The sequence below is a fragment of the Molothrus ater genome, chromosome 10 (genome assembly GCF_012460135.2).
Source record: "Molothrus ater isolate BHLD 08-10-18 breed brown headed cowbird chromosome 10, BPBGC_Mater_1.1, whole genome shotgun sequence".
NCBI classification, from domain to species: Eukaryota; Metazoa; Chordata; class Aves; order Passeriformes; family Icteridae; genus Molothrus; species Molothrus ater.
In genome coordinates, this window is record NC_050487.2 from 25,746,117 (window position 1) to 25,765,577 (window position 19,461).

General features: G+C 38.5%; 2 protein-coding genes across 3 annotated transcripts; both read left to right on the forward strand.

Moving 5' to 3' along the window:
- Positions 1 to 5,772: 5,772 nt before the first annotated feature.
- On the forward strand, positions 5,773 to 11,068 carry TM4SF1 (transmembrane 4 L six family member 1). Its single transcript, XM_036389239.2, has 5 exons — positions 5,773 to 5,949; positions 7,710 to 7,799; positions 7,889 to 8,037; positions 9,430 to 9,610; positions 10,540 to 11,068. The coding sequence occupies exons 1-5, from the start codon at positions 5,773 to 5,775 to the stop codon at positions 10,552 to 10,554; spliced, it is 612 nt and encodes a 203-aa protein (XP_036245132.1). The 3' UTR covers positions 10,555 to 11,068.
- Positions 9,536 to 19,269, forward strand: TM4SF18 (transmembrane 4 L six family member 18). Of its 2 annotated transcripts, XM_036389241.1 has the most exons (6): positions 9,536 to 9,610; positions 14,882 to 15,092; positions 15,895 to 15,984; positions 16,638 to 16,780; positions 16,877 to 17,057; positions 17,461 to 19,269. In XM_036389241.1, the coding sequence occupies exons 2-6, from the start codon at positions 14,916 to 14,918 to the stop codon at positions 17,473 to 17,475; spliced, it is 606 nt and encodes a 201-aa protein (XP_036245134.1). In that variant the 5' UTR covers positions 9,536 to 9,610; positions 14,882 to 14,915; the 3' UTR covers positions 17,476 to 19,269. The 2 variants fall into 2 exon arrangements, with proteins under 2 accessions (XP_036245134.1, XP_036245133.1); XM_036389240.2 differs by lacking the exon at positions 9,536 to 9,610 and having other exon boundaries at positions 14,775 to 15,092.
- The last annotated feature ends 192 nt before the right edge of the window (positions 19,270 to 19,461 follow it).

Consider the following 19,461-nt stretch of genomic DNA (forward strand, 5'->3'; position numbering starts at 1 on the left):
TTTGTAGTCTCTAAGTAGTGCTCCTTTAGTAACCCTATGTCTTCATCTTAGAGCAGAGTGTAATTTATCAAAATCCCAGGAGTCAATGGAGTATAACACATAAAAGCCCAGGATGTTTTTCCTGACAGGCAAGTACTATGTTGACAGGGTTGCAGTTTCCTCTGCCTGATGGTGCCTGCCTTTTTGGAGGGAAATTCCATCTGATTCAGTGTAGGCACTGGGGAAGAACTGTGGTATTTTGATTTTTTTGAGGGTTTTTTTTTCTCCTCACCTTTAGGGGAAGCTTCCAGTTTGTTTTGTTTCCTTTGTCTTTGTGCTTATGGAGAGCAGAGAGCAGGACTACTTTTCTGTAAAAGAAGAAAGTTGGTTTATTTTCTTTTTTAACTTAACATTTATAAGTTTTATATATATATATATATAATATATATAATATATATATTTTGGAAGAACTCTCTTTTGGAACTAACACCTGAACCAAATCCCACCTGTCTGGTCAAAGGTGTCACTTGGTGGGCATGGTACCTTCGTTCAGTTCCTCTTCCTGTAAGAGTGCCTTGTGCCTGGCTCCTGTGCCACCAGGAGCTGTTACTGACCATTGTTGTATTCCACCAGAGGCAGATGCCTCTCACCTGAAGATGGTATTTCAGGTGCTGTTGTGGGAGACTTGAGAGCCAGAGGTCACTGAAGTCAAAGGCCCATGAATGGGCCCAGCAGGACCTGTCTGGTCACAGCCTGATTATCACTAGAGGGAGCTGGTGGAATTCTTGGGGTAGTCTATCTTCTGAGCACTGGCAAAAAGTCCCATGGGCAGGATCTGACTCCTAGGAGGAGATGGCTGCGGGACAGAATGCTTCTCTGGAATGAACACATCTGTATTTCTGCAGCATGAAATTCCATGGTTTTATACCCAAATGACACAGCTACTTTTAGCTGTAATTACAGTACAAAGGAATAGAAAAGTCCTAATTCAGGAAATTAGTATTTCCCCATCCTCCAAGCCAATTGCAGTTCATTAGAAAGGCACCATATCTGTGCATTTGAAAACCCTTGAATAGAGCAGCTGCAGTAGAGTGCTGTATCTAGTACCACATGGTAGACATGTCTTGCAGATTTACACAGCATACAGTCTCAGTTGTGTTGTTCCAGTATGTTACCTTAAAAAAATACTAAGAATTAATTAAATCATAATCAATTTTAAATGTTATTTTCTTCTGCTTTTCTCCCTCAAATGTTGCTTAGATGAAAAAGAATCCTCTGTAACTAATTAGTTTTTTAATAATGGTCTTTAATTGGTTCTTTTTAATTGTTTTTTTTAAATAATTTTAAAATAATGGTTTGGGGGTTTTCCTAAAATTTCCATCTTACTAAAAATGTGTGCTACTTTTGTATAACATTTTTCAGACCCCTTGGAGGAACATGAGTTAAATGGTTGGTTTTATCCTTGACCGCCATTTTAAGGAACATCTTGTAGCAAAGATTCTGTGTGCTGAGTGTATATTGTTAAATGGATTTCAGAATTCCAATTAGAATGATGATAGCAAAGATTGATGGAGGGATGGGATTGCAGTTTAGGAAATAATTTTTTAAGAGTCTTGTGATCATGTCTGATTTGCTTTTCTGGTTGTGATGTCTGATTCAACTGCCACTGATGCTGAACGATATGCAAGTAAAGACAACATGCTGGAATATTAGTCATGCTAATGTGAAAGACATGTTAAATTTAAACATTCATTTCCCATCCTGCTGCTATGGAATAAATATGTAGACTGTTCCCAGCCAAAGCAACAGTTGTGGGATTGTTCAGCAAGTATAATTAAAACATTTAATTGACATGAACTTACTAATGGCTAATTCCAGATGCAAGACTGCATGACCAATCTATGAAGCATATGCTAAGGAAAAAAAACCAGGCAAATGATTTGGTACTTTTCAATTTTCTTTCCTTTTTTTTCAGCTTACAGATCTAAAATACATGGTATGATAGAGGTAGTCTGTTTTTTTTCTTCTGGATTAGTAGTTCACTACCAACAGGATCACTTTAAGAAAAACACAAAGGTAATTAATGACTGACTTTTGCACCACAAGACCCAAAGACATAACACTGGTAATTTTTGTTCCATGTTTTCAGTGTCTGTTTTTTGTGGTTGCTGCAGGAGAGGGGAGACATCAGTGACACACTGCGAGCTGTAAGACCATCTGTTCCTTGTACTGTGCGATGCAGACTTTGTATGGTAAACTGATGCCAATTTTCTGACCCATACAGTCATTACAAACACACAATGTAGAAGAGAGGATGCTTATAGTACTGTGATGCTAATGCCTCATGCTTGTTTAACTTTTGCAAGAACATCACACTTTTAGGGATAGACTAGAAATCTAAAATGCAAACCTGTGGGTAAATAGTACAGTCCAAGTGAAACAAACTTTTGCTGGCCATTTTGCAAGGCCAAGGTTTCACCTACAGGCTGCTGCAGAAATAGAAAAAGGATTTGTTTGTCCTATGTCCTACTTTTATCATAATAACATTGTTGAAAGAATTAATGAATGCAGGCTACAGCATGGTTTTTGTATGTCACCAGAAAACAGTGTTTGAAGTGGTTTATTTGATTGTGGTATTGCAACTCCAGGGTCAGTAATAGTTGTTCTTAAGTAATGTTTATGGGTTCTTCTTTAAAGAGAGGGATTTCTGTACACTCATTTAGTGGTAGCTCTGCCCTGATTGTAAGCTTTTCAGTCTCCAAACTGGTAGGTTAAATGGAAAAACTACTTTTGTTGCATAGTTGCTGACTCCTTCTTAGGTCAGCATTATTACTAATAAACGAAATGTTTTCTGTATGTGTCAGTGTGTGTTGCTACATAGAAGTGTGAGCACTCACTCCACGCTGACTTCTATGGTTCAGATCAGATTTCTGTCTCAAAGTGGTGACAGAGATAGCAAGCAAGCACATGCATGTGTATTACAGCTGTGTTAGGAGCAATTGCTCTCATAACAATAGGTAGTTGCTTGTGCTCATTAGTAGCTCATTAGTTCATCTGAGGAGCTGTGATCTAATTAATAAAAGTAATCTGGAGACTTTCTTCTCTCTGTGGCCAGGAGACCATAGGTACCAAGGGCTTCATGATGAGCAGTTTCCTCTTGTGACTATCCAGGTCGAGTTTGTCAACCAATGTAGGCTTGAGAGGTGGTGAGGACAATTACAGCTGCATCACAGTGTTTTTTGTGGATGATTACTGGAAAATATGGGTAATGCACCATTTGAACGTTGAGAAATGGATGGCAGCATCGATGGGTCAAAGGGAGTTGGAGTTGTCCTAAGGTCACCAGGAGCTCTGTCTGCACAGCTGGCCAAGACCCTGCCCTTAGTTTAGCCAACAGGTGACCACACATTCCCACTATGGTCCCAACAATTGTCTGAGTCAGCACTGGCCCCCATGAGCAGCAACCTATTAAACAGTAAAAGACCAAAGGAGAACAGCTTACAAGAGAATACACGTGGGAATTATTAACCTGTGTAAATACATATGTTATGTTGCCCAGTCTTTCCAAATGAGTCTGTGAAGCCCATGCCATTATTTCCTTTGCTGTGTTTCACCTGCAGATGCCATACAGTTACCACATCCTGTCAATGCTTCCATGAGAGTCATTTTCCTCCATTAAAATTTTTCTGATGGTGAAAATGTTAATGAAAATTCTGCAAAGAAAAGTTATATTCTGGTTAGACTTTCTGGTAGAAGCTGTATCATAGGGTGTCCAAATGGCAGTGGCACTAGTCAAGCCCCCTTGATTCACACCTGACCAGATCTTTCAATGTAAAAAAATTGTATTTGCATCAAATACCATGTTTCCTTCCTTCCTTCCTTCCTTCCTTCCTTCCTTCCTTCCTTCCTCCTTCCCTTCCCTTCCCTTCTTTCTTTCCACTGTTTTCAAGGTCATTGGAAGATATTTTAAATATAGAATTGGTTTTAAACACAGGGTGTTCTTGATGACATAATTTTTTTTTAAACGAAGTATTACGAAAACCATTATTTAAGTTGTAAATAGAACAAATTTACAAGTTTTCAAATATATGATTAGGGCTAGGGTTTTAAATCCATGTCCCACAGGTGATATGTTGGTGTGGTTGTTGAGGTGGGGGAAGAGTACTGGGTGGTGAGTTTTGGGGAAGGAGTGGTTTGGGCTTTTAGCCCAACAAAATAAAGGAAGTTTTCAGTTGAGCGTCTGTCTTCTTCTGCAGAGGAAACTTGCAGAATAATGTTTAGGGTTGTTTCAGTCATTAGAGGTGAAGCACACAATAATGGCCAGCCTATATTTGTACAATTGGAGGATATTTCTCATAATGAAGGAAGTCTCCAAGGTCAGCATCAACAATACCCGGAGAAGTTACATCACAAAGCCACAGCTGCACCAGCCTGCTCTCTTCCTCTGCTTCACCCCCCACCTTTTATTTTTGCACACTCTTTCTCAGCATAAGTTGCACACATCTCTTGCAAGAATACCATGGTTTTGACTTGGGCTTGTGTATACCATGCTATTTAGCTATTAAACATACCCCACTCCACCTTCAAAAATAAAACCTGAATATTTTTTTTAAAGTTTCCTTATAGTCTTCTAATATCCTGTACATTACCAAACTCGATTTGTCTAGCTTCTGGTTTTGCAATGAGAAATACATTGTACTGTGATGATGGCAGCAGCAGCACCACCTGGATCTAGTTTGGGCCTGTGCATTTTAGTTACCTCCTGTCATGTGATGGCAGTAGGCATGGCAGCTCACACCTTTGTGTTGAGCTGTGTCTGAAGAAAAAGGCTCTGGGTTATTTTAGAAAAATTTGCAAGAGGGAAAAGAGAAAAGGCTAGATCTTAATTTTTATAGTGCACTTTGTGTCTCTATTTACTATGGAAATTAATGTTACTGGTACATAAAACACCATTTGGAAACCTTGGATATAATCTGTTTCTTTCTTGGCATTTTTCTTTTGTGTGTGTTCTATACATGATATTTCAGTGCAAGGACTCTCTTTTATAATTCTTTTTTTAAGCAGTATTTTTCATGAGTGTTTGCTTGGTTTAACTGTTACCAAACCATTTACTAATTGACTGTTAATCTAAAATCAGCTTTTCTTATAATGGAAAGAACAAGGACAATCCTAAGAAGCTTACCTGTTCCTTTTATTTGTTTTCCAACCTCCTGGTGAGGTTTTCTGTTGTTCCATCAACAGGATAGTAAAGTGAGAGGTTGCTCTACATACTTCTTATTGCTGTAGACCTTTTTCTGTTTATATCCAAAACTCTGACTCAATGCTGTTGAAGTCAGCCAAGTCTCTCCCTGGCTTCAGGTTGTTCTGAATCAGCCTATAAACCTAAAATTCAAGGCTGCTTCTAACAAAGAAAACAAAACATCTTTCCTTCAATTCCTAACAGAACTTGTGTTGTGGTTTAAGCCTGTTGTTCACATCTAATCATGTTCACCAGTGATTATTCCAAGCATCATATGTTTGTGTGAAATCACCTAGTATTCAGTATTTCCTTCATTGCACTTGGTTAATCTACAATTAATGCATTTTAAAAGGGCGGTGGTGTTCTGCCATCCCTGCCCTCTCACTCTGCAATTGAGAATGGTGGTTAGGAAGGGTTATAAACGTCATCTAGGTAGTTAGGTAACCCCTGGTATTTAAGGAGGTAAGAATAAACACTGATCTTCTTTTAGGTGTGGATAGGTGTGAGATAGGTTGAATTGGACAAGTTGAAGGAGGATTTTTAAAGTTGAAAATATGTGTTTTGGAAGGTGTGCTAGATGTGTTGGTTATAAGTTGCTCATCCTTGCCCTCCTCTGCATTGTGGCCAACACTTTACTTTATTTTCCCAATGGTGAAACAAGATTTGCTTCAGAGCATCACCTCAGCAAATACGTGGAGTGCCTTCATGGCATTCTAGGTGGAGGCTTTCTGGTAAGTATTAACCTAGTGTCTTCTTTCAAATTTATTTTGGAGGTACTTGGTACTGCTCTTTCTCTACTGGTTACCTGAATTTATTAATCAAATATCTTTGTCAACAGGTGTCTCTGTAGTTGTATATATAAAAAAGAGCTATATTATCCCATAGCTATAATTAATTATTATTGATTTTGTTATCTACAACATTATGTCGCTTTAAAGCTAAAAAAATCGTAGGGTCAGGGGCACAGAATCCAAATGCAAAAGTGAAACAAAGCCTCTCAGCAAGTCACAGTTAGCATAAATGGTTAAATCTTAAATTTTTGTTATATTATTGAACTACTTTCCTTTTAAATGTCCCTAAATAATGAGCATTTAGATATAATTCCTTAATTTCTATTATCTGACATGCTGACAGCTATTTCTCTGCCTTAGCTGTTCAGAGGAATCGAGTGGTAGTTGTCAAAGCTTTGCATTTGAGTAACAGGATGCAAGGACTGAGTGTGTTTATTATAGGATGTCATTAATCTGAAGTTCTTATTTTCTATCTTTTCTGTTTTGTGGATCACACTGCAGCATATTTAAGACCTCTAACTCCAGGCTTCCTTTTTCATCTTCTTTTAGAAGTCCTCTTAGAAATAGGTTATAGGTCCCTTCCAATTCTTAAGACTATGACTTTATGATCTCAAGGTGTCTGCAAATCACAGGTTGAAACAATTGCATGCTAAGGTGTTTTGTGTTGTGAGAGGTGCTTACAGCTGTATTACAGTCCCATTGGGACCTAGAGTGGGATTTGCAAAGACTGGGCTTTACACACAGAATAATACAAATGGAACCAGTGGAACTTCTCCTGCAGTGCACTTGTACAACCTCTTCTGGACTTGAAGCATTGAGGCTCAGCATTGGGTTTGAGTAAGGGTTGACAAGTATGTGTCTGTTCAACAGGATAGTTATTGTCCTAGTTTCATGTTAAGTAAGTCTGTGGCATTTGCAAATAACTCTCTACCCTTTCTTTATTTTTTTTCCAGAGTACTCTTGGGTGTAGAGTCTTAAGTGGACACTGTTAAGTGCTATTATTGCTGGTGGGAGGATCCTCTTTTTAATCAGCTCCTTCTTGTTCATTCAGCTCCTTCAGTTCTTTCTTGATTTTATGCTAAAAACTCAGGATGGTTTATGCTTTTCATGGATAGCTTCTGCTTTGTTACTTTGCATTTCTGTCACTGGGAACTGGTTGTGAAATCTTGGAAAAAAGTAGATGTCTATAATAAGATGTTTGTCTGAATTGAGCAAAATTTTATTAGACTTTCTACTGTAGTCAGACTGGTTTTTCACACAGGTAATTATGATTGCTCTTAAGTAACAAGTATATTGGCAGCAGCTGTTTTTCAAATAACTTTATTTTGTAGTCCTCATTGGAATAAAGCTAATGCCCTTCTTTTTTTTTTTTTTTTTTTTGCAAAGCATTTTATTTGCAAATACAGCATTTAATGAAAAGAGAAATTTTTAAAGCTGAAATACTTTAAATGTAGCAACACCCCAACAGTTTCTTTCTGTGCTTAAGTGCAATATTGCCACAGTGGCAATAGAAATGTACATGTGCTGGAGTTGGTGATGTCAGTAGTGAGATGCCTACTGTGTTAAATAGGACTAAAGCTGAATGACCTGTACAGCTTACTGCCAAGTAGCAACATAAATGAATGCAGTTTGAGTACTGTATTATATCTGCCCTCTCTGTGCAACCAAAAGAACAGTGTGGGTTTTTTTTCCATACCCAGGTACTCATTCCAGCTGCAGTGTTCATTGGGCTTCACAATGACGACTGCTGCGGGTGCTTTGGCCATGAGGGCTGTGGAAAGAGCTGTGCGGTAAGTGAGCCTGTACATCCCAGTCCCAGGTAATCCCAAAGACAAGGCGATGGCTGTGCTGAACGTTCATGTTTATGTCTGCTCTGCAGATGCTGTCCTCAGTTCTGGCAGCCTTTGTTGGGATCCTTGGCTCTGGATACTGTATAATCATTTCAGCACTGGGCTTGTCTCAAGGACCGTATTGTCTTACCCACCTAGAAAGAAACTGGATCTATCCTTTCACTGACTCCTCTGGAGGGTAAGTTGTCTGTTCATGAGGAAGTTATCTCTTCCCAATGTACACATGGGCTTTATTCCAGTACCTTTCAGCAATGTTCAGTAACCATATACCAAAATCTATTCATAAATCTATCCTTCCCAATTCGAACTTAACAAATGGCATCAATTACCCTTGCTCCTAGAGTATAAAATCAAAGCCATTAAAAAAATATAGGTGATTAAATCTATACATCATATACTGTTCATGTCCAGGAACATCTCTAACAAAATATAAAGTTTTAGGACTTTGAAGTATTTACAAACTAGGAATAGTGGTTGTTAAGATATTTGTCTTATCATTTGTGTCAGAGTCTGTTTTGTCAATCTTGCTTCTGAAGCTGCTTTGTACCAGCATAAAGTGGCACAATGCCCACATTACTGACAATGGCATAGAATCTCATAAATGAAACTTGAGAAGATTTATAAGAATCTTTGTACACTGCAGGACAGAGAGGGCAAGAAGCTCCTAACTAACCCTAATTAAGGTTCTCCTGCGAAAAAAGTCTCAGTGTGCTATTCTCCATTAATGCACATAAATCCTGATGTGGTTCATATCACGGCGGGCATTTAAAGTGTCTGTATGGCTGGCAACCTCAAGGGTGTATCTAGCAACAGCTTATGGCTGATGCCAGACTAGAGACAGTTGGAGTTCTAAGAAACCACATAAAGCTCTTTGCAGCAGAGTTTGAATTTTATATTTCACTTGTATCTCTTGTATAGTTTGTATTTCACTTGTATCATTCCTCTTTCTCCATCTTTCTGACTGTGACTGAGTGTAGAAGAACTAATTTAGGTCCTTGCTGAAGGCAAGTTCTGATGTTCTCAAGATGTGAGTGAGCAGTAACAGCTGAAATACTGCAGTACCTCACCATATTTTTTTTGTGTTTGGCTCATCCAAGTAAGCATATGAGGGCCCAAAGACAGTGACACAGGAGAGAAAGTGACCCATTTGCCTCAGATCAATGATTGCTATCTTTAGAAAAAAAGCCCAATCTTGCAAAGCTCATGTGACTGTTTTGAGAAAAACCTTTGCTCTTTCAGCTTTCTTGAGTTTGTGCCTCACTTTAACCAGCAACAGGAAACCTTAACCTGCATTTATACCTTAGATTATTTTTTTAAAAAGAAATTAAGACACAACAAAAATGTGTGGTTGATATTTCAACATCTTCCTAAACTAAAGAAACCTTGCATAGAGTAAAACATTGCTTTTTCTATTCCCTTAGGAGTCTATTTCTAAGGCATCCTAGCCTATTAGGACTCCATAGAGTGAATAGCCTCAATAGAGTTACAGGCTAGACATAATTTGGTTATAGTGTATGGTAAGTATCCTACTCTGACACAATGTTAATATGCTTTTAATTGCTGTGTACAGGTACTTGTTTGAGTATAACAAGTGGTCTGAATGTCAGGAACCTCAAAACATCGTGCAGTGGAACGTCACCCTCTTTTCCATCCTGCTTGTTTTGGGAGGAATAGAATTCATTCTGTGCTTCATACAGATAATCAATGGCATTCTTGGAGGACTGTGTGGGTTGTGCTGCAGTCATGAGGAGGTAAGTAGTTTGCAGACGTACCCATGCTTCTCAGATGAACATATAACTTGTTACTTATACTACTGTGGGGTTTTACTCAGCAATTACTTTATAGGAATTCTTAAGCAACAATTCCCTGTACAGCTGTTCCTATAGCCCTGCTGTGGTTAGAATTTTCATGTAGTGTTTGATCACATGCTTTCAGCTGATTCCTCAACTGTCACCGTAATGTTAATCTGCCTAAGAGCTAGGAGCTAGAGGGCTTTTGTCTGTCCAATGACACATGCAATCATCACACTGCATAGGTGATATAACTGAGATACTGATCTCCTGGTGTTTGTGGTCTTTGCCTAAACCATTGTGTTATTTTGTGGTGCTTGTTCTAACTATATTGTATTAGCCTTGGTTTTTGTCCACAGCAGCTCATAAGCCACTGACAATATGCTGCATGTAATGAAAACTGCAGCATCCTGGCCTTGCACAGTGGAAGTAAGATAAGAGAAAGAATTAAATTGCAAATAGCTAATAAAATCTGCAGACAAATCTGGAAGGTTTTGGAAGGTGGATTTTTTTTTTTTTTTTTAGTGAGGAAAGGAAATTTTCTCCAAATTTCTTTAAAGCCTTGTTAAATAGTTTGGACATATTCCAAAATCAGTATCAGAGTGCTAGTGTTTGAAAAACCATAGTTTAAAGCATGAACCAGATATAATTTATATCACACACTATAGGTAAGCATGTGTTTCACATTTTTAATTGACACAGTTGGGTGCTGGGGCTCTTTCAAAGCTATTGCCACTTTCTCCCCCTGTCTTCCTTGCTCTAACTCCAGTATAGAAGAGCTATGCTATGGTTTTCTAATTGTGCTCAGGTTAATTTTTGCATTTTTAGTTGGATACAATATTAGCATTCTTTCTATTAATATGTTTCTTTCTTTTTGTTCCCCCCCACAGACATATGTTTGCTAGAAACCTCACCATGTATTGACATTGGTGCATGTGTGTGCTGTAATGAATATACTGTGGATTTTTTTTTTAAATATTCCAGGCAAACTGAAATACACATTGTTGTCAATCTGTGCTGTTGCCATGAATTTAACTGACTTGGGGCCTTTGCCGTTGGAGTCATATGCAGGTTTTCCACTAACCTGCCTGAACTGAAAGTAAATGTATCCTGAATATCTTTGGTTCATTTGATCTTGGTACAGGCAACTGCCTTAAAACATGTCACTAAAGTGACTTTATTTATTTTTCTCTTTCTACTGACACAACAGCTCTGTACTTTGTCCTGTTTTCCCAATAAAGTTGCTCTTTCATTCCGATCTTGGAATGAACACAAACCAAATCCAGCCTGGCCTGGATAAAAGGTTTTGGTTAGCTGGACCAAAACCAAAGCAGCAGTAAAATGTGGATGACTGAGGGCTTTTAAGAATTTTTCTGAACTTCCCCTGTATTTCACAAATAAAGATTTGTATTAAAAATACCCAGGAGGTGTCATTGATTCCTTCCCTGCCCATGTTGAAACACTGCTTGCCTGGTCTTGGAGGAAAGGACAGTGGTGGCCTGAGAACATGGATTTAATGCAGTCAGGTTATAACCTGTTTTTCTTCTCCAGCAGGCTCTGCCAGAGTAGGAACTGCTTCCTTGCTTGGTTTGGCTCATTGAACTGAAACAGGTGTTTGTTCCTCAATAAGGGTTCAACAACAGCTCTGGGTCAGATACAACAGCACATGTGGAGACTTAGTCCTGGGTCAGGGCTGGCAGCTCTCAACCAGGGAGCTGAGAGGGTCCCTGCACATCTGAGCCTAGCTTAGCACCTCCTGGTCTCCCAAGGGGGATCACCTCCTGATTGCTCCATTTTATCCTGAGATAAAACAAGATGCGGGCATGACTCTTGTTTTTTGCCTCAGCTACCCTCAGGCCTCACAGCATTCAAGGAATGCAGCCCAAATTCAGGTCAGTAAAGACAGATTAATCTGAAATACCTGACTTTACTGGTTATCAGCTTGAAGGCATTACTGTAAGGTCCTGGGTAAGAACCTTTGAAGTATAGCTTGTTGCACATTAGAGTGAATGTTTCATCACAAGTACATCTGAATAATGTGCTGCCAACAGCATTGCTGGCAAAGCCAGCATGTAGCATTGCTGCTGGCAATGGCATTTTTCAAGTGAAAACCAAAATGTGACATGCTCTTTATTTCAAAGGAATGAGGCTCAGTTTTTGAATTTAGCTGTTCATACTGTCCTTGAAAACAATCAAGTTAGTTTCTATTCATGGGATAAAAAAGTTCCAGTGAGTGACAGTGCATCCTTAGGCTATTTGTAACAAGGAGGGTGGTCCTTAAAGACAGCCAGAAACTTCAGGTGTATCTCAGGCTGTCTGCACAGTTAAGTCTGCCCTGTACAAATACATACCTGAAAAAAAGAAGTGAACTGTGAAAGCAAAATTGTCTACGTACATCTACACCAGCAAAAGAATTGTCAGATGAAAAGAGTTTGTATCTAGAATCTCAGGATACCTGAATTTTGCAAGAGTATTTATTCATACCTAAATACATAGAGGTAGTTGGGGGACTTTATTGCCATTTAATGCCATTTCTTTGTAGTGTCTATCCCTGTCCTGTCCTGCTGTGGGAGGGAGGAAGGAGAATACGTGCATGCACATATGTATACACACACAATTCCTTGCAGCTGTGTGATAGTGTCTTTGTGTGTGAAGATACAGTTTTGAAAAAAAATATCTTCAAGTTTAAATGGGGTATGGAAGGAGAGAAAATGGAAAAGAAAGTCCTCAATAGAATAATGTATAATTACCATGCAACTTAAGGATTTTTGCCTTTATTCTTGCATAATGCTTATTTGTTTTTCTGGTACACACAATAACTTAAAGAACTGAAACAATTTTGCAATATATAGAATTCCAATATATAGAATGATTAGGCTAGCGTTTAGACTCAAAACTTCAGCACAAATGCATGCAGCACCAACAGATTCTTGTAGCCCTAATGCACAGCATTACTGCTCACTCTCTATATTGTCATGTAAAAAATGGCCAGCTGGATTATTTTGATGTCCGGTGCATAAGACATTGTTTTGAGAGATTTATCAGTTACACTGTGAAGAAGTGATTGGTTTAGGTTGTATTCATATCAGCTGGCAGAGAAGTCACACAGAGTAAACATGAATTTTCGGTAACAGGCTTGGAATCAATTCATGAATAATGACAGCAATGGAAAAGCAGTGCTTGCAACACTTGGCAAGATGCTTGAGAAACTAGCTTACAGGTTTGCTTAATTCTTAGTATAAAGTAGTTGTTTCCTGTTCTAGTGGCATTGTGTGCCAGAAAAATAACCACACTGAGCTTTGCAGGGCTCAGTTCAAAAGCAAAGTCATGAAGCAGACTGCTGTACTGCAGAACAAATGCTGCTTCAGTCATCATTTCTCAAGGTAGTTTCTAATCAGAACAGGTTATGATGAAAATTACATTAAATTTGATTATAAAATAAGATGCTTGCTATTAATTTTGGCCTTTGCTTTTAAGAAAATATTTCAGCCAATTATATGATATTTGAGTTCTGTACTAAAAAAATCATGGGGATTGGATGTGCGTGATTTTTATGCAGCTGTTTCCTCTGCTCTCTGTGGCGTAGTGTTGATGACATGAGTTCTGTCTCTGCCTATGAGTCTGGAAAGGCAGGTTTGCTACTAATTCTGATGAGAGGAAGACCTGAAAAAAAGTATCTGTAGTGGTGAGAGAGTAAAACAGGAAATATGAGAAGATTAAGAATGAGGACTTCAAAATGAAGCCTCCTAGGAAAAGAGGAGAGTCACAGCAGAGAACAGGTAGAAGAATGGTGGAATTGTGTGAGTACCGCCCCTGCCCATTTCCTTGTGTGATCTCATGTTAAGCGATAGTATGGAATTAGTTACAACGTACAATCCAAACAGCTTTTATGAGAGGATGAGAGGAGCCTCATGTGTGACGAGCCTGAAACAGCTCACATGGAAACAGAAGGAAAATACATTGGGATGTCATTGCTTCTAGAAACAGCCTTCCTGCTTTTGATAGAGGCCCCTTTTTTATTTGTTTTGTGGTGGGTTTTTTTTTTTTGTTTTGTTTTTGTTTTTTTTTTTTTTTTTGTTTGTTTGGTTGGTTGGTTTTTGGGTTTTTTGGGGATTTTTTGGGTTTTTTGGGGGTGGTTTTTTTGGGGTTTTTTGGGGGGGGGTTTTTGTTTTTTGTTTGTTTGGTTGGTTGGTTGGTTTTGGGGGTTTTGGGGGGTTTTTTTTGGTTTTTTTTTGTTCTCCAGCTGCAACTTTGCTATTGAGTAAAGCGTAAGGTCATTCTTGAGTTACTTTTCTGGTGACTCACAGGGGCATAAGACTGAAGGCTTGGGTTGTGCTGCAAGTGTTCAAACTGCCCTGGCTCTGTGTTACTGGGATAGCGTTTAGGTGCTCTGGGGCTGGGGAATGATGACATAGACTATTGGAAAGCTGTCTGACTTTGGCTTTGCACAGTGCAAACAGCAGGCATTTCAAAACAACAGCCAGACCTTTTGTCCTGCACAAGAAATCACATGTACATAGGTCAGGCTTGTAGCTGTGCAAGCTCAGCTGTAAGCACAGAATGAAACAACTGGAGAAATAGCAGGATTTAATTTGCAAAGTACTGGAGCCACATAATGCTGTGGGAAAGAGTAATTGATTAAAAGTGTGAAAATAAGTCTGCCTTGCAGTTTCTAACCAGTGTTAATTGGGCTTCTGTAGTCTTTGCAAGATGGCCCAGACTCAGCCTGCTGCTGAAAGTCATTATCTCATTGGTTCCCCCTTAGGGTCCTCCTAATAAATCTCTGTAGTATAAGGCAAAGTGTCGTCTTCTGTACAGAGGCTGGGCATATTTATCTTCTTAGAGCCCCCTTCCCTATGCTGCAGTATGGTTGAAAAACCTTGCTTCTGTCACAAACTATGTTGCAGTTTGTGTGGTGGGGAGGAGGACATTTTTGAGCAGTACTAGGAAATGAGAGCTTTGAAGTTCCTTCCTGAGTCTGACTCCTAGACATATTTCATTTGGAAGATCACAAAGGAGGATCTTTTAAAAGGGAAATGACTACATAAAGCCATGTTTAACACAAGACAGTGAGTTTACACAGTGATATTAATCTGTTGTTCTGCTAACTGTTAAGCACTTCTGTTCCTGGAATCACACCCCAGTCACTGGTTCCTGTGAATATGAAATACTGAATCAAGCTGGGGAGGTCAAAATATTTCTTATATTGAAGGTCTTGTAAACTTTTATTAGCTTAGAAGAAGAAAACTTCCAGAGTTCTTGAGAGATGGCTTTGGAGACATGTGGAAACTGTTTGAGTTGCCTGCTGGTACCTCTTGCACTTTGGAGTATTGTTGTGAACATCCTCCTATACTTTCCAAACGGGAAAGCTCTGCCTGCTGCCAGTTACCAGTTCCCCAGCCATGAGTGGTATTTTGAAGGCATCTGTTTCTCAGGTGTGATGGTAAGTGCTCAGTCTGTGAATTTTTAATGAATTGCATTCTACTGCAAATAATATTGGATTACTCTTCAGTAATGTAATTGCTTTAAAAAAAGAGCATATGGATTTCTTCAATAAAAACCACTGCAGGCAGAAAACTCAATCAAACTGAAAAAAATAGTATACTGAATGACAAGTTATGTATGTTATTAAGTGCAAATGATATTGCAGGGTGTGTTGGGGTTTTTTTTCTGCTGTCTTTTTGTTTATATGTAATTTATGCTTACATTATGGAGGCAAACAGTATATTGATTTAATCACCTGTGGAGGCTGAATTAGAGGTCTTATACCCAAATGAACTTCAAAGACAAATGAAAGTCCAGGTGAATGTAATCAAAAGTTTGTGTTACTGACTTTTTCTAGAGTGAATGTGTTGGTAAGGAAGGCAATACTCTGATTTGTGTGCCTGTGTCAGCAAGAAGGTGTTGAACTGATGTGTTTGTATCAATAAAATATCCTTCTTTTCACTGGTATTGATTCTTTTGTTTGTGACCTTGGTTTTATAGTTTCAGCTTCACTGGTGTAGCTGTGCCCAAGGTCATAGCACTTTACTGTGATGGTAGAGGCTGTACTCTTTGTCTTTCAAGTGCACCAGCAGCCTACTAAAACCACTCGAGTTCCATGTATGCCTTGAGTAATTGTCCTATGGATCAGCTTTAAAATATCAAGACAGCAGAAGAGATGCAGTCCCTGACTTCCAAAGGTGAAGGAGACTTTGGCTTAGTATCTGCAGTTATCTCACTGATTGTATGATGTTCTCTTATAGATCCTTCTTTTGGCAGTAATTCTAATAACACTGGAGTGTAGTGTGTTCTATCGGTGCTGCCAGAGTGAGAGCTGTAACAAAACCTACAGGGTGAGTCTGTGTTTTATTTCTGTGCATCACATTAGTATTTGTTTCCAATGCCTTCCTGCTCCTGCTCCGGCACATCCTGCTGCCCTCTCCACTGCTCTGTTTTCACTTCCTTTCACAGAAGATTCTAAATTGGGTTGCAAGGTCACAGAAAGTGTAGCTTCTTTCATCTGAAGCATAAACAGGATTAAAAAAAATTAGACACACATTTCCCCAAATCCTTGTAAAATAAAATAAGAACACAGGACAAAGCACACCAGCTAAATAGCTTCATCCCTTTGCCTGTATTATTTGGAAGTGGTTTTTTTCAGAAATTACTCAATACACTCTATCTGGGATGCAGACATATTTAATACACAGCTGCATTCCTCTGGTATTTTGGGAAACAACTTTACAAAAACACAAGTTTAAAAACCCCACAAAATTAATAGATAACTTATAGTTGTAGAACTGTCTTAAACCCTGTCTTAATCTTTCTTTTGTATGTGTATTCTTACTATTCTTTACCTGCTATTTTTCTTTCTGGGTTGTGAAGACTGGGAAAATCAAATGTGAAATTCAGCCCCAAGGAAGTAGCTAGACAGACTGAATGATCATATTTGCTGTTGACACTATCCCCACAAGGTAATACTTCTCTCTCTCTCTCTTTACTTCAGAGTTTTATTTCTATTGTGCTAGCCCTTCTTGGAATTGCTTTCTCGGGATACAGTTGCATCATTTTTACCCTGCATTTGATTCAAGGCCCTTTCTGCAATTCATCAAGTGGATGGAATTATATTTTCAAAGACACTGCTGGGGGGTAAGAAACATTGGTCTAACTCTTCTGGAAGAAATTGTTTATCAAATCAGTAGTCAGAAACATTCTTCTTACTTCAGTCTGGTGTTTCTCTAATAGGTACCTCACAGATTACCCTGCCTGGTCTAAGTGCACAGAACCTGCTAATGTTGTGGAGTGGAATATTATTTTACTCTCGATTTTGATAGCACTCAGCGGACTGCAGTTGATCATCTGTATTCTCAAAGTAGCCACTGAGTTGAAACGAACACTCTGTGGGACCTATTCTGTTTTTGTGCAGGTAACAAAACATCTGAGGTTTATTTATTCAGCATCTCCTTGTCACTGTAGCTTCAGCAATTTCTCTCAGTTGTAGACCTACCCTTTTGATTTATGCATTCTCTATGCTATGGCATATTTTTTCCAGAGAATATGTACTGATAATACATTTGTTTGTTTAGATTCATCCACTAATTTCTTGTGGTATACAGAGGCTAGTGGCTGCTCACTCTGACCTTTTAGACTAGGACTGAGGAGAAACAAAAGTGTTTAGGAAATTAACATGGATGCCAAGTCCATTACTATTTTGTCAGCAGAGGTTGCTGAACACCTTTGTTCTAACATTCAATTGACAGACATTCTTACTAATGTGTGGCTTTCACAGCAATAATGAGAAAGATTTGCACTTTTTTTTTTACTTGCAGGCTGGAATTCTCTGAAAATGGCAAGGAAATTGTTGCTGCTTCTCCCCCATCCCCAGAAAAAGAGAGAACCTCTCCATAATCCATAGCGGTAGATTTGAGTGCTACAAAGAAAAATGATACCCTTATCTTAAATCTCTGTCCGTCAAACTTCTATGTTTTGGATGAAGTCTATTTGAACTGTCTGACATCTACATTTTTCTTCACCTGTCCTGTTGCGCCTGGCAGGGACACTTAATTTTTTTACCCTCCAACTTGTTATGACAGTAGGGATATTTTAATATAATGGAACTGCTTTTGTATTGAAATCACCTTATTGTTTTTTCTTAATAGGATGCTGTAGAACTGCTTTTGTACTCCCTTGTCATTGCTTAGACCATATGACTGTTTGTGGTTTCAAAAGGGCCTGGTTCAAAGCCTAGTACATCAAGAGGGGTTGTTAGTGCACGGACTGAAGCCATGATTTCTAAATGAATGAATTTTAGTTACAGACAGACCATGATGGCAATCATGGAAGGAGGTGGGCAGAACCTACACTTGTCCTTCCATCTTAGAAGTTTGTAACTGCAAAAAGCAATTACTGAAAAACGTCTATCAAGTCTTTCTGTGGTAAGAAAGGCACCTGGGCCTGATTGACATATTAGACATACAGGTCTGAACTCAGCTCTACTAATTGGTACGTATCAATAGCTGCATTGGGTTTTTTTTTCACTTTACACTTAGAGGAAAATTTTTTTCTTTTAGTCAAGTATGATTGACTTGAGGGAACTTATGAGGGAACTTTGTGGGCACCCAGTGCTAGCTTATTAATATTCTTCCAAGTATCCTGACCTTGCTACACTGAAAGGCTAACATTCTTGACAATGATGATCCAATGAAAAAGAATAACCTGTTTTAAATTAGCAGCTAAAAGGTATTTTTACTTTCTCAGAGAATTATTTTTTCATTCTCAGTGAAAATTCAGGGATTCACAATTAAGTGGACACCTGGCTCATTTGCAGTTGCATGGCCAGCATTTGACTGTATTTAGCACTCGTGGTTTTGGTTTTTTTTTAGTTTTTTCCTCTGAACACTAAGAGGAAAGAGAAATATGTACTTCAGACTTACAATAATGCATGTATGCCTATTACATCAGAACTAGTGCAAACTCAGGTACATTGTCATCAAATACTAAACACTGTTAGAAATGCAAACCATACAATAAGTGTCAGCTTTGGGTAAATTATTTAGAAAAAATTAGAATATATCAGTCATTTAGTTCTGTTTCAAGACAATGTTGAGTTTTTGCCTTCGTATTCCTTTGTCAGATGGTTTTGTATAGCTGATTTCTTCCTGTAGGATTTCAAGAATGCATCTAAAATTTTAATTGCTTAGTTTCTTTTAAGTTGCAAGAAGTATAAAGTAATTAATAATATCTAAAAATGGGGCTAGTCTTTTGGAGATGGTTCACCCTGGCATGGATTGTCAGGGGTGCATGATACAAAGGCATGATGATAAAATGAAGACTGCCATTGCACACTTGTTTTTCTCTAGACTTAAATATGTGACATATCATTTATCTTAAATTATAATCCTTCATTTTTATGGATTTGTGGATGTTGTTTGTGGACAGAAGGAAAAGAAAGAAAACTTAAAAAGCGACCTGTACTCCCACCAAACATCTCAGAGAATCTTGCTGATTTCTTGCCTACAAACTCTGGATCTGTCTTTATCATTTTTTGTGTGATTGTGCCTGGTGAATTTACATTTCCAATCTATCACAGACATCTCTTAATTTTGGGGCTTAAATTAAATAAAGAGACATGTAATGTAGTTCTTGTTTGGCTTCCTGATCCTGCAACCCTTTTTACCCATAATCCAGAATCTGGCATCTCCATTACCACAACCAGCCTCAACTGAAACTTGGTGGTTCTGCTTTCAAAGATTCAGTTTATTGATTTGAAATTGTTAAGAATACTAAAGGCTAACAGCAGGCTGTATTTCCAAATTTAACAGCCAGTTTCA

What these genes read in the sequence shown, in the direction of transcription:
- TM4SF18 (XM_036389241.1), top strand. Translation starts at nt 14,916, where the DNA reads ATGGCTTTGGAGACATGTGGAAACTGTTTGAGTTGCCTGCTGGTACCT. An exon ending in TCTGTTTCTCAGGTGTGATG is followed by an intron (nt 15,093 to 15,894) that starts GTAAGTGCTCAG and finishes GTTCTCTTATAG; the next exon opens with ATCCTTCTTTTGGCAGTAAT. An exon ending in GCTGTAACAAAACCTACAGG is followed by an intron (nt 15,985 to 16,637) that starts GTGAGTCTGTGT and finishes TCTTTACTTCAG; the next exon opens with AGTTTTATTTCTATTGTGCT.
- TM4SF1 (XM_036389239.2), top strand. Translation starts at nt 5,773, where the DNA reads ATGTGTTTTGGAAGGTGTGCTAGATGTGTTGGTTATAAGTTGCTCATC. An exon ending in TTCTAGGTGGAGGCTTTCTG is followed by an intron (nt 5,950 to 7,709) that starts GTAAGTATTAAC and finishes TTCCATACCCAG; the next exon opens with GTACTCATTCCAGCTGCAGT. An exon ending in TTCACTGACTCCTCTGGAGG is followed by an intron (nt 8,038 to 9,429) that starts GTAAGTTGTCTG and finishes TGCTGTGTACAG; the next exon opens with GTACTTGTTTGAGTATAACA.